This window comes from Apodemus sylvaticus, chromosome 12 (genome assembly GCF_947179515.1).
Source record: "Apodemus sylvaticus chromosome 12, mApoSyl1.1, whole genome shotgun sequence".
Classification (NCBI taxonomy): domain Eukaryota; kingdom Metazoa; phylum Chordata; class Mammalia; order Rodentia; family Muridae; genus Apodemus; species Apodemus sylvaticus.
In genome coordinates, this window is record NC_067483.1 from 72,813,238 (window position 1) to 72,827,647 (window position 14,410).

At 35.7% G+C, this 14,410-nt stretch overlaps 1 protein-coding gene across 4 annotated transcripts in view; it reads right to left on the reverse strand.

The window, feature by feature from the left end:
• Positions 1-14,410, reverse strand: part of Dcaf6 (DDB1 and CUL4 associated factor 6) — a 107,162-nt gene that overhangs the window by 20,705 nt on the left and 72,047 nt on the right. For all 4 annotated transcript variants that reach the window (XM_052201200.1, XM_052201199.1, XM_052201201.1 and 1 more), the window contains 2 exons: positions 5,041-5,158; positions 368-483 (listed from right to left, as the gene is read on the reverse strand). In XM_052201200.1, the coding sequence (XP_052057160.1) occupies positions 368-483; positions 5,041-5,158 (234 nt within the window). The remainder of the gene's footprint in view (positions 1-367; positions 484-5,040; positions 5,159-14,410) is intronic.

The following is a 14,410-nucleotide window of genomic DNA, read 5'->3' on the forward strand; positions in this document are numbered from 1 at the left end:
GTAAATATAACACTCTAGCATTCCTTTAAATACATGGCTCTTAATTCTATCTGGATCACAGAAACCTTTAATATTCAAATACAATCTTACCCCAGGGATGGGAAAATGACTGAGGGCAAAGACACTTGCCAAGTGCAAGCCTGGAGACCTGAGCTTGATTCCTAGAACCCATGTAAAGGTGGAAGAAGAAAGCTGCCCTCACAAAGTTGTCCTCTCACCTCCACAGGCCTCTAACCCACAAAATAAGTTTTAAGACAAAATCTCACTCTACAAAGAACAAAGGCAAACCATTGTAGATGAACAGAGAAAAAGAGGTAGGTACTCAGCACTGAGGTTTCTTATAAGGAATAAAGCAAAGTAACCTAACTTGTTTCACTGTCTCCTTCAGGTGCCTGCATGGAGCTCGGTGGGACCAAGCATTCCTCCTGACCTTCAGATTTGCAATGGCTCCCATTTCCTCTGGAACTTGAGGCTGTACTGCTCCTAGAATCACAAGAAGACACCTGATACCACCGAAAGTTAACATAGAATTTTGATGTAACTTTCATATTTTACAACTTAAAAAGTATTAAATTTAGAACATAAGTATTTGAAAACCATTTAAAAAATAATTATACTTCATCTTAAAAAGATTTTAAAATGAGAGCACTTTAATTCACAATTTTGATGCTCCTGCTGTTTACTATACATTTCTATGTATCTCTTAATGAGTGTGTGTGTGTGTGTGTGTTTATTAAGCATTACAGTTTTGTAGAAAGAGATTATATTTTCTATTTTTGTTTTAGTACCCACCTGATGATGGCCAAAGTCCCATTAACATCTCTGGTTATTGCATAATATTAGACCCATACAAATAAATAATTTCTATAAGAAATCATGGTACATGTATAAGGAGAAGGGTGATAAGGAAACAGGAAGATGTATGACAATCTAAGATTAAAATCAAATCATGAGTCAGGGAGATGGCTCAGTGGGTGAGGTGCTTATTGCCAATCCTGATAACCAGAGTATGATGGCAGAACCCAATGGTAGGAGGAGACAGGCAATTAATTCCCCAAGGAGTCTTCTGGCTTTCACATTCATGCCGTGACATGTACCCACACAAATATATATGTTCAGAAAATAAATGAATGTAGACACAAATTACTAGGGACATTTGCCAAGATTTTGTAAAATAAATTTAAAACAAATAACAAAAATCAACTTCATATTTTTTAAAGTTACATATATTGACATTATTTTAAACAATAATGATCTACATTGGTATACATGCAGGAAAAAATGTCAGAAGAGTTTTAAACTAGCCTAAAGTGTTATCTCAGTAGGAATATTTTGTCTTCCTTCCTTCCTTCCTTCCTTCCTTCCTTCCTTCCTTCCTTCCTTCCTTCCTTCCTTCCTTCCTTTTTTCCTTCCTTCATTCCTTCCTTCTCTCTTATTTATCTTCCTTATTTTTAATATTGATTTTTTTTTTGCCTGGCTGCTTGTCTATGTACTATATGGAAGTCTGGTGTGTGAAGCAGCCAGATGAGGGCATCTGACCCTTTGGACATGGTGTTACAGATGGTTGTGAGCCACCATATGAGTGCCAGGAACCAAACCCAGGTCCTTTGAAAACGAGCAAGAGTTCTTAGCTTCTGAACTGTCTCTCTGGCCCCTGTAAATATCTTTTAATCAGAAGAGACTACAAAGCCATGTGGTCAATAAAACCAAATATGATACAAATTGTTTCCTTGCTCAAACAGCTATAATACAGATATAAATAAAATGCATAGAGTACAACAGTTATAATGATTAAAATATTATGGTACTAAATAAGAATAGAATCTAGTGGAAAAGACACACTACTCAATAAACACATCCAGCATAGTTAATATGCATGATGAATCACAGCAAAATGAGAAGAGTGCAAAATGCATGGTACTGGGACAAAGGAACAGTGTGTGGAAAGCTGGCGCTGTAACTCAGCATCACACTTGCTACAAGAAAATCCAGAGTTGATAATAAGCAGGTGGTTTTACTATAGAACCACAGAAAACACAAAAGTAAGATGAGCAAAGGTTCCCAGCAATCTGTTTTCTAAGGGTCACAGCACAACCTTGAAGCTCAACCAGTGCAGGCGAACACGAATGCCATACCTGGGGGATACTGCAACAAACATCGTGACATCACCCTCGCATCATAAGATAATAGCTCTTACAAACCAACAGGAAAGGATGGAGACCACAGCAGAAAATGAACCAAATGATTAGAATAAGAGTACTGTTATAGCTAACGACGACTATGCGCGCTTATCATACACAAAGTATACTAAGTTTAGGCTGTAAAATTCCTTGAAATCTTCTCAACAAACCTCAGAAATGGGTTCTTTTATGAGTGCCCATTTTCACTAAAAAGCTGGGATTTAGGAAGCTTCCTCAGGCTGTCAAGTCTACCCTCGCAGGGCACTCTACTGCCTCATTAAAGACACTAAAAAGCAAAAGACTATACTGAATATCTTAAATGAATAGAAATGGCAATCTTTGACAAACTGATGAATGATAATATGATTTATGATAATTTAAAGTGAAATTAGTATTCAAGAAAAAAAAAGCAAGTAAAACTTTATCTTGGAATTGTTCTGAGGGCACTCTTCCCCAGAGAGCAGCTTGTATGGGCAGATGAAAGCAGAAAGTCAGGCACAGTGATATCTATGAGAACCTGTGTTAACTTACACATCGTAGACCTGGGCCACAGATGCCATGACTTTAAAATGTGGTAAAACACCTGGGGTTATTAAGGAATCCTGCTGTCTGAATCTTGTTATCACAGAACCTAGATTCTGATTATCTTTACACCCTCCACTGCTCCCATTCTGGCACAACTCACTGCTACTGCTTATTCTGCTTCTGGCCACAGTCTTTCAATTGGCATTGACTTCTACCTGTGGTCCACTCTGAACACAGGAACAAAAGCATCCTCTGTTTCAACACCGTCTTCGTTTTGTCAGCTGACCGTATCTGTTACTCACCTGTCTCTCTTTTGCCCATTCCATTTCACATGCATCGAGCTTCTGAAAAGATCCCTGGACATATAGGATTGCTTTGCTCAAACATGTGGGATGTCTCTCTGCCTACAATCTTCTTCCATGTGTGTGTGTGTGTGTGTGTATCATCTTCTCATTGATGCCTAACCTTCCTTAGGTTCCTGATTGTCCTTACTTACTCTCTTTGCTTCTGTAGTACTCAGTGCCTTCCAACATGCAATACTGTATACTTATTTACTGTAATTATTGCCCAGTTCCTCCACCTAAAATGTAAGTTCCAGCAGGGTGCACATTTCTTTTATTTTTAAGTATTTTTTTAATTTATGAATTTCCAATGTCTAGAACAGTTCTTGGGATATAGGTCTCCAATAATATCTGAAGTCCTAGTTCATCAGACTTTACTGTAAGATACATTTACACATAAACACACAAGGAAGGCAATGAACTGAATAATGTAACATATGATCATGTATTAATTAAGCATATAACACAATTATATTAACAAGTATATTAATATGTGATATATTATTTGTACATAATATACTTTATATTATAAAACAATATATTAGTTACATAAATTTAATATATTAATATGATTTAATACATTAATGATAATTTAAAAGACTATAAATAAATGATGTAATTTTATATAAAGCTTTATATAATCATGCCAGCACATAATTACATAGTGACATATTGTCAACAAACATTCATAAACTAATTAAACAAAGTTGAATAAAAATATTTGGAAAATGCTCAATCAAAAGGCCTCTAGTTAGTGGGAAAGATAATGTTTATTTCAATTGATTTCTTATATTAATCACGAACAAAATCACAAATGTCGTTAAAGACAACCAGTATAGCACTGAGTATAAAAGTCCAACCATTCTAATAATTAAATAACAAGTAAAATTATTTAAAAAATCAAGAGTCAAAAATAAATACATTGAACAGAGAGTAAAATGTTCATACACTAAGAGAAATGTGAAGAGAGAAAACAATAAACTGGCGATGCTTTTGATTTAAACAGTTCATCTCTGGAGCTGTAACTCACAGATCTGATGCTGAAGATAGAAAAAGTTTTAAAAAGAAACACTTTCATTTTCATTGGGTGTTAACCTCAATGGGTTAAAAATGGCAAATTAATTTTCCAATTAAAAGGGAATGAATAAGTAATCGACAGCATCCCTACTGGACAGATTAGTATAACAGCAATTAATACAAGTAACTAAAGGAAAATGATGTTTAGTTACAGTTAATAATGCTTACTATAAAGTTAAGCTTAACAAATGGAGTGTATTCAGTATAACTTAAATTATGTTCTAAAATATACAACAAAAATCATGAGCATATGTTTATATACACAACACAGAGAACAAAGAATAAAATATTTCAAATTAATGCTCTCTATGGGTAATTATTTATATTTTCTATCAGAACAAACATTCCAGGATGACAGACACAATTTGTTAAATTTTTAGAAATGTAAATTCTCAAGTCTGATTTAACCTAATCCACAGATGGGATTTGTTGATCTGTGAGTTTTATGAATTTTACTTGTTTTATGTGCATGCAAGTGTGTATGTGTAATATGTGCCACATGAAGATGTTGGGTGTCTTCCTCTATTGCTCTCTACCTATTAGCCCGAGAGTCTCTCACTAAACAGGAAGCTCATTGGTGAGCTCAGGGATCTGCCAGTCTCTGTGTCTCCCTGTGCAAGGGTTCCAGGCATGTACAGGTATGCGCAGCACTGCTTAGCTTTTTATATGACTGCTAGGGATTCCAACTTGGCCCTCAGGATTGCATAGCAAGGGTTCTCATTCACTGAGAATGATCCATCTCTGCAGATGCCTAATCTGTTTATCTACAAGTTCTTCAAGGAATTTAAAACATACTACAGTTTCAAAACTAATACAGTAAATAGCAAAAGACAAAACATAAAATGAGGTACAGAAAAAGCATATCAAATGCAACTGAACAAAACAGCTAAGACATCTTTACAAAAGTATTAACTTACCATTCGTCTGTGAAGTTCAGCTTTATTGTGCTTGTAGTTGTTCCTTCTGTGCTGTAGTGCAAACTTAAAACTGGTTCACCTGTCCCTGGTTTGGGGCTCAGCCTTTCATTATTGTTATCTGAAAATTGTGTTTAAAACATTTGAAAAAGTTTCTGAAACCAGTGAAAATATGACATTTCCTAAAATTTAAAAGAACTTAAGTTAGGTTTCTGTCATAACTTTTGTTCATGTTAGGGTTCTCATTTAAAGTTCAAAGCAACATTATCAATTCTAGCTTTGTTAAGATGACTCCCTCAAATTTAGAAAACCATACCATTTCAATAAGGAATCAAAAGCTACTAACATGCAATGACACATTACAAACTGGTGCCTTATTTAGGAGAATACCCATGGTATATTTTTTAGTTGCTTGAGCATCAGAAAGGATTAGCACTGGCTAAAATATAAGATGAAAAGGCTCTAAATGAGCTGTTCTGACTGCTGCAGTTAGATGCTACTGAGTTCTGTGTTCTCACAGGATACTTCCACAAGGAAGTAGTATACTGTGCTTTGGTATTTTCTAAAAATTGATTCAATGTTTTATATGCTTAGTATATTTCAGTTTTTATTCTTAACTAATCTTATAAAGAAGATATTTCTTAATATAGTCCTTTTTAAAATGCAAATAAAGGTGGGCATGGTGCTCACACCTGTAATCCCAGCACTTAGGGGGCTAAGTCAGGATGAACTCCAAAATTTCAAGGCCTGCCTGTGTTCCACAGTAAAAACCAGGCCAGCTGGGCTACAGAGTGAGACCTTGTCTCAAAAAGGAAAAACTTCATCATTTGGCTGGGCATGGCTGCATACATCTGTAACACCTGCATTCAATAGGCAAAGACAAGCTCTAAATTTGACTACATCCTGGTACACACAGTGAATTCTAAGACAGCCAAGGCAATTTAACTTAGTAAGACCCTGCCTCTAAATTAATCCATTAATTAAGCAAAATGGCAAATAATGTCCAAGAAATTGTAGAGACTATTCAAAGCCCTCTCCCCCAAATAGCAAAAATATATTCAAGGACAAAATGAAGTAGAACATTAAAACTTCCTATTTAGCTGGGCAGTGGTGGTGCACGCCTTTAATCCCAGAGCTTGGGAGGCAGAGGCAGGCGGATTTCTAAGTTCAAGGCCAGCCTGGTCTTCAGAATGCCTTCCAGGACAGCCAGGGCTATATAGAGAAACCCTGTCTCAACCCCCCCAAACAAACAAACAAACAAACAAACAAAAACTTCCTATTTGGATGGTCATTAACATCTTGTGGAAACAAAGAATACACAGAGAATAGAAATGGACACATAGCCAAATATCAGACCCTTTGGCTAGCTATCTCCAGAGAGAAAACTCATCTGTGGTATCACTGTTTTTTTGACATCAACTGCAAGACTGATACAACAATGAGCTACTTTTCCTGAAAATAACAAGTTACAACTTTAAAAATCCAAGTTTCTGCTTTTATAACAGCGTCGATAGGGCCATTGGTCAACACATAGTTTCCTCTCATCCTTCAGTTATGCCACAGATTTTCATCCACTGATGACAAAGCCATTATTGTTTTAAGGTTGCTGTAACTGGGTTATGGCTAAAACCTGAGATGATCAAAGACACAGGTAGAGCTGGAGCTTGTTTTTTTCAGAATATCTTATGAAGTGTTTTCCTATTTATTTTCCCTCTAAGGTAAAGAAGGAATGGAGGGTGTGCTGGCACAGACCAGCGAGGTACAGGCAGAGGCAGAGGCAGGGAGATCTGAATTCAAGGTCAGCCTGGTCTGGATTACAAGTTCCAGGCCAGCCAAGGATACACATAGTAAGACTCTTCCCTGAGTGGAGAAAGAAAGGAAGGCCATTTAAGAGAAAGTATGCTGCACTCTTGGAGGACCTGAGTTAAATGATCAAAACCCATGTTAGATTGCACTTCCTATAACTTTAGTTCCAGGAAATCCAACACCATTCTTCTAACCTCCTAACCTCACCCCGTCCAAACAAAACAAAACAAAAAACCCACAAACCCCAAACAAAACCAAAAACCACTGTTTTTGAAGAAAAGACAATTACATAAATTCATATGCTACAGAAACACAGAAAACAAAAGCAAGGACAAGGGAGAACAGTGCTGAAACATTTCATGAACATTTGCATAACAACCTGCCAACACTGCCCCAGCAAGATGCCTCCAGGCTATTAAGAGTCATGACTTTTTCCCTAGAGTCATCCTCTACAAAATTATTCAAACACAGTCATAAAATGGAGCAATCTTCATATAATCATAAAATGAGTGCAGCTGATTAATATTGTTCCTTTCAGCTTTAAATGAACTCATCAACCTTGGCTTCAACTGGCCAACCATTGTACAAATGGAATGGACTCTTTCATTGGGTCCTCAAACTTCTGACTCTTAAGTTTAGAACTTATTTCTAAGTTTCCTCTTCCTACTCTTAGCATAATGCTGCGTCTCATGACTATACACAGTTTATTCAGATGAGTTTTCTCAGAATGTCAATTCCCTTGCCGAGGATGGATATAATTTGGGGGCTGAAGAAATGTCTCAGAGGCTAAGAGCACTGGCAGCTCTTAAAGAGGACCTGGCTTTGATTGAGAGAGGACTTAGCATGGATGTGGAAGTTCACAACCATCTCTAACTCCAGTTCTAGGGAGCTCAATGCCTCTCTTGGCACCAGGCACGGACATGCATACACAAAGCAATAACAAATTGATTTTTGAAAATGGATATAATGTACTGTGTGATAAAATACATATTTAAGCTATTTTCTTTTTAAAAAAAAATACTTTAAAGACCTACAAATTGGGGCTGCAGAGATGGCTCAGTGGTTAAGAGCACTGACTGCTCCTCCAGAGGTCCAGAGTTCAATTCCCAGCAACCACATCATGGCTCACAACCATCTGTAATGGGATCGAATGGGATTGGAAGCCCTCTTCTGGTGTGTCTGAAGAGAGCGACAGTGTACTCACATACAAAAAATACATAAATAAATCTTTCAAAAATGACCTACAAATTAATGTTTTGTCTTTATATTACTTAAAGGATACTTATAAGCACTTAAGTTTCCTCTACTTTGTTCAGTTGGTTTAAATTAGAACAGCAATCAGATTCTAAAAGCACATTCAAAGCCATACTCATTGCACAATATATAGATCTTTCTTTTTATACTTATTATGCTTGTATGTTTTGTCTTCACTGTCAGATGAGGGAGGACACATTAGTCATTTCATTCTAAATAACTAACAGAAAACAGTAAATCTAACAAATACACAGAACCCAGAGTGAAGTCTCAGTTCATTATTTGTCCATTAGAACTTAAAATACACTGTTTATAGATATGTTCTGGGATGGTAAATTCTGAACTAACATTTCCCATTAACATACAGGCTTCAAACATTTGTTATTTACTAAAAATTTAAAAATTCATTATATAATTAATGACTACTTAAAATACTATTTGAGCCAGACACAGTAGTGTCACTAAGCCCAGCTACTTAAGAGGTGGAGGCAGAATGACAGACATCCAGTCTGAGGCCAGGCTGGTCACTTCAACTCTGTTATTAAAAAATAATACAGACATCATGGAAAGTAGGACATAATATAATTATATTATAATCTCAAAAAATAAAAATTATAGAAAGTAGTAAGAAAGGGCAAGGGCTATAGTTCTTGCTTAGTGTATGCAAGGTCTTGGTGTCAATCCTGAGTGTTGAATAAATAAAATTAATGTAATATTCTCATGATATTATTAAAATTTCAATTTGTTATACTATTCTTAAAGAAATATTTAATTCATGACAAATTCAATTTTTCTACTTCCCAATCTACTCTAGAAGTTTCAGTCAAATCAGTTTTCCTATGTTTAGATTACCCACTATACTATACAGACAAATGCTTTAACACCATAGGAAATCTATTTACATAAAATGACACACTTTTTTTTTAGCTTTTACTCAACAATTATCATTGTAATAAGTATAAAACAATTTGCTCGATCATGACAAAGACTTAAACTTATACAAAACTATTTTCTTATGCTCTTCCCCAAATGAACTCTTCTTAAAAAATAATTACTCCTAAATTATTATTCTTAAATTCTTAAATAATTATTCTTAAAAAATAATTCTTAAAAATTAATTTAAAAATAATTTTAAAACTAAAGATTCCCTTTAGGATAATAAACATAAAAAATAGATATGAAAGTAAAAAGGAAAAGTGAAGCTCTCATTAAAATGTCTGATCTTTCTAGGTATGCAGCACATGCCTGCTGTCATGTGCTCAGGAATACTTGAATTTAGTTTAGGACCACACTGGAGAGAATTCTGAATCCTAAACTCTTAAGAAAAGATGTATTATTCAAAGGGGATCTTGGTGGTGCACACCTTTAATCCCAGTACTGGAGAGGTGTAGGCAGGTGGACCTATGTGAGTTCAAGGACAAACTGGTACATAGCAAGATTTAGATCATTTAGGGCTACACAGTGATAGGGATCTATCTCAAATAAAAGTATATATATATGATTACATATTATATATATATTACATATGCATATTATATTTATATGTACATTATAGTATACACATATTTTTGTTGTATATTCAGGCCACTGTAGCTATACAATATATAAAATAGCTGTATATAACATATATTTTGATTTAAACATGGATGTTAAAACATCCATATATTTGTCCACAACTTTAAATTTTGTGAATATGACCTTGTATATACTAAGCAAGAGCTATGCCTTCTATCATTAATACTTTTAATAATTTGTTTTCATTTTTTGAGATTATAATTACATTGTATCCCCTTCTCTTTTTCCACACTATCTTAATGGCAGAATATATGATATATATGTAAATATATATTAAAAATTATATATCATATGTAATTTTTTCTAGGCAGCAAAATTCATTATAGATACCATTGTGCTTTGCTCATAATTGGCAAAGGAGAGCAAAGGAGAGTGGTATTTGCCTACAACTTTACATTTTGTGAATAATATGAGAAAGTATTTTACTCAACAATGTCTGTTTTTTATTTTTCCCTATTATTTTGTTTATTTAGAAAGCATATTGGTGGGCTGATGAGATGGCTCAGTGGCTCTCAAACATCTATAAAGGGATCGGATACTCTCTTCTGGCACACAGGTATACATGTAGACAGAGTACTCCTACATAATTAAATCATTTTTTTTAAAAGAAAGCATATTGGTTAAAGGAAATAAAGACAAGTGAGACAAAGCCAGGGATGGAGATACACTTTTATGGTCCCCGCCATCTTGGGCTAAAATGGGACTGAGCACAAAACTTCGGCCTGGGCAACAAAGCCAGACCTCTCACTACACATTTGCTTTCCTTTTCAAACTTATAAAGAGATATTATATCTATATCTTTTAACTTTCCCATAGTAGTTCTGAGATATTTCTTTTGGTGGGGGTAATCATCAAAGATAACAAGTTTACTAATAACACTTTCCAGTTTCAATGAGTCCATCTTACTGATGAAATTTTTTCTTTGAATAACTATATATATATTTATATCACTGGCTATCTGTGCAGCAGATAGGAAGGTGTTTGTATCATGAATACTAAGTCCTCATATGCATTAATATCTCCTTGCAGAAGTGAAGTTCCTCCTCATAGGATTGTATTCCTTAACGGTGGGCTAAGCTGTTACCAACCAAATATGGTTTCCTTAGCTTTCTCTAGCATTCCCATTTGATATCTGTCTTCAATATGCTTCTGATTTCCCTCCATTTTGGAGGGGGCACAATACGCAGAACAGCATATGACCAAGAAGATACCTCCAGAGCTGTGAGTCAAAAGCTCTTTCCTCGTAACTTACCTCAGTCTCTCCTACCTCTCTCTTTCTCTCCCTCCCTCCCCTTAGATATATTTTAAAGACAAGGTTTCACTATGCAGACCTGGCCGGCCTGGAACTCACAAGAGATCTACCTGTCTGTGCTTCCCAAGTCATGGATTAAAGACACATGTCACCATGTCCAGCACTTAAGTATTCCTTGATAGCAAGAGAAAATATTCTGAGATACCTCAAAGCCAACACGTGAAGGATGTTTACACAGACCCTTTCGCTACAGCTATGGTTTTCCTGGAAGCTCTTTCTTATGGTTTACTATGACCTTACCAAGACACCGAGACATAATTTTCTCATTTTCCAGCTAGCGAGTTTCAAAGTATCACTTCAATCTACCCCAAGACAAAAATTCTATTCATTCTACTCACAAAGATTGTTAAGATTTACTTATTTCCCACTCCTACTTCCTTAGATCAGATTGTTCACTGTCTCTTACCTGGATTATTACAATAATTTCTTATATGCTCTGATTCTCTTATCCTCCATTCAGTCTTTTTACCAAAATCAACTTTTCAGGATATAAATCTGGTTGTTATGCTGAATTTTCCAAACTTAAATAATTTCCACAGTGCTGATCACTTGATGAATTAATCTACTTATTTATTCAACAAACACTGTTTCTGGGCATGATGGCACACCTTTAATCCTGGCACATGAAGCAGAGGCATGTGATTTGAGCTCTGAAAGTTCCAGACCAGCCTGGTCTACATAAAGATTTCTAGGCCAGTCAAGACTACATAGTGAGACACTATATAAACAATAATAACAACAAACCACAAGCCTCTCTCCCCCCAAAAACACCCAACAAAATATTGGTATATTTTGATATAAAATCATACCAATATGGAATTGATAAAATTCTATACACTGCATATATATGTATATATGTGTATATGTATATGTATATGTATATAAGATAATGACTAAAAAGATCACATATAGACTATGGAAAGAGGTACACATGAAACATTCCTCCAAACAAATACATGGCTGCAAATCTAATGAGGGCCATCAACAAGGCCACATAATGAGAAAAGACAAAATACTATAAACTGAAAGGTCATAGTTTTTGAGAGACTGACACTCAAAGGATAAGTAGAAACAGCTTAAGTTTGGGATTGAGAACAGTGTGCAAGCTATCTGAGCGTGAAGGAGCTCAGAGTGTCAGCACACCACAGGCAACTTGGCAACGACCAAAAATCTAGCTAGGGAGATAAAGATCAGCTTATGTTTGGCTTAAAACATGGCTTGGACTTCATTCAGACTCTTCAAGGGTTCAAGTAACTGTACAAGGATAAATGATATGTGTGTATGCACACGCACAGACACACACACAAACACACACACACACACACTTTTCAAAGTTCACTGTTTGCTAGTAGAGAATACACTGTGGCCTGAATAGCCAACAGAAAGTTATTAATTAGACCAAAAAAGAAAGACTAGTGACAAGCAAGTCATCCTAACTTTTTTTTTTTTAAGATTTATTTATTTACTATGTATACAGCACTCTGCCTGTATACAGAAGAGGGCACCAGATTTCATTATAGATGGTTATGAGCCACTATGTGGTTACTGGGAATTAAACTCATGACCTCTGGAAGAGCAGCTGGTGTTCTTAACTTCTGAGCCATCTCTTCAGTCCCTGACCCCCCTTCTTAACTTCTGTGTATAGTTAACACATAGTGCCATAAGTAAATCCATATGCTTAGGTTATTTCCCACCATTAGAACATTTCTGCTCATGGGTTTTATCACAAAACGACAACTGTTTACAATGTAGTTTCTGACAAACACATTTGATATTTGACCTTATAAAACCTCTCTGGTTAGCCGGGTGGTGGTGGCGCATGCCTGTAATCCCAGCACTCTGGGAGGCAGAGGCAGGCAGATTTCTGAGTTCGAGGCTAGCCTGGTCTACTGAGTGAGTTCCAGGACAGCCAGGGCTATACAGAGAAACCCTGTCCCGAAAAAACCAAAAAAAAACAAACAAACAAACAAACAAAAAAAAAACAAAAAAAAAAAAACCCTCTCTGGTTATACAACTACATGGTGAATCACATTACATGGGAACTGACACAAAGATCCTTCTAATTTCCATGTCTAAGCTAACCAACTCACTAAATGGCATCCCCACTCATCCAGGTGCTGAGGCTAAAACTGGGTAGGTTAAACTTGAGTTTTCTCTCTTTTTTTTTTTTATTCGATATATTTTTTATTTACATTTCAAATAATTTCCCCTTTTCTAGCCCCCCACTCCCCGAAAGTCCCACAAGCCCCCTTCTCTCCCCCTGTCCTCCCACCCACCCCTTCCCACTTCCCCGTTCTGGTTTTGCCGAATACTGCTTCACTGAGTCTTTCCAGAAAAAGGGGCCACTCTTCCTTTCTTCTTGTACCTCATTTGATGTGTGGATTATGTTTTGGGTATTCCAGTTTTCTAGGTTAATATCCACTTATTAGTGAGTGCATACCAATGATTCACCTTTTGAGTCTGGGTTACCTCACTTAGTATGATGTTCTCTAGCTCCATCCATTTGCCTAAGAATTTCATGAATTCATTGTTTCTAATGGCTGAATAGTACTCCATTGTGTAGATATACCAAATTTTTTGCATCCATTCTTCTGTTGAGGGATACCTGGGTTCTTTCCAGCATCTAGCAATTATAAATAGGGCTGCTATGAACATAGTAGAGCATGTATCCTTATTACATGGTGGGGAATCCTCTGGGTATATGCCCAGGAGTGGTATAGCAGGATCTTCTGGAAGTGAGGTGCCCAGTTTTCGGATCTCAGAACCATATATAAGTGAAGTTCAACTAAATTAGGTATAATATTTAATATAAATCTATAGAAATTATTCTACATGGTTAACTAAACATTAAACTGGATACAGTGTAATATAATGTGATGCTATAATTTTATCCCATTTTATTACTGTGTAAAGATAAGACATGCTTAATTTTGTAGATCTCACATTTATTTATTTGTTTGTTTGTTTGTTTGTTTATTCTTTTCCTATCTCCTGCCTCATTTTTCACTGTATTTTTCTTTTTCTTTGTCTTTCTTTTTTTCTCTTCTTTCTTTTCTTTTCTTTTTTTTTGTTTTTTGTTTGTTTTTTGACACAGACTTTCAATCTTACTCATGGCGATCTTTCTGCATCAGTTCCTGAGTGCTGGGATTAAAGGAAAGAACTACCACACCTAGCTTTATTTTTTTAAGAACAAGAAAAAAAACCCAGAACAAACAAAATCCAAACCTAATAATGGACATCATCAAAAGGTTTACAAATCAATAATTTAAGACTGAAGGTATATGAGTTTCTAAAATGTTTTAAATTTAGTTTTTGAACATTTCTCTAAGATTACAATCAGACTCTACAGCAAAATTGATTCCCTTACTCAATGAACGGGGAGCCCTATGTTTGCCACCTCTCAGCCTGTCAAGTCTTGGGGATTTC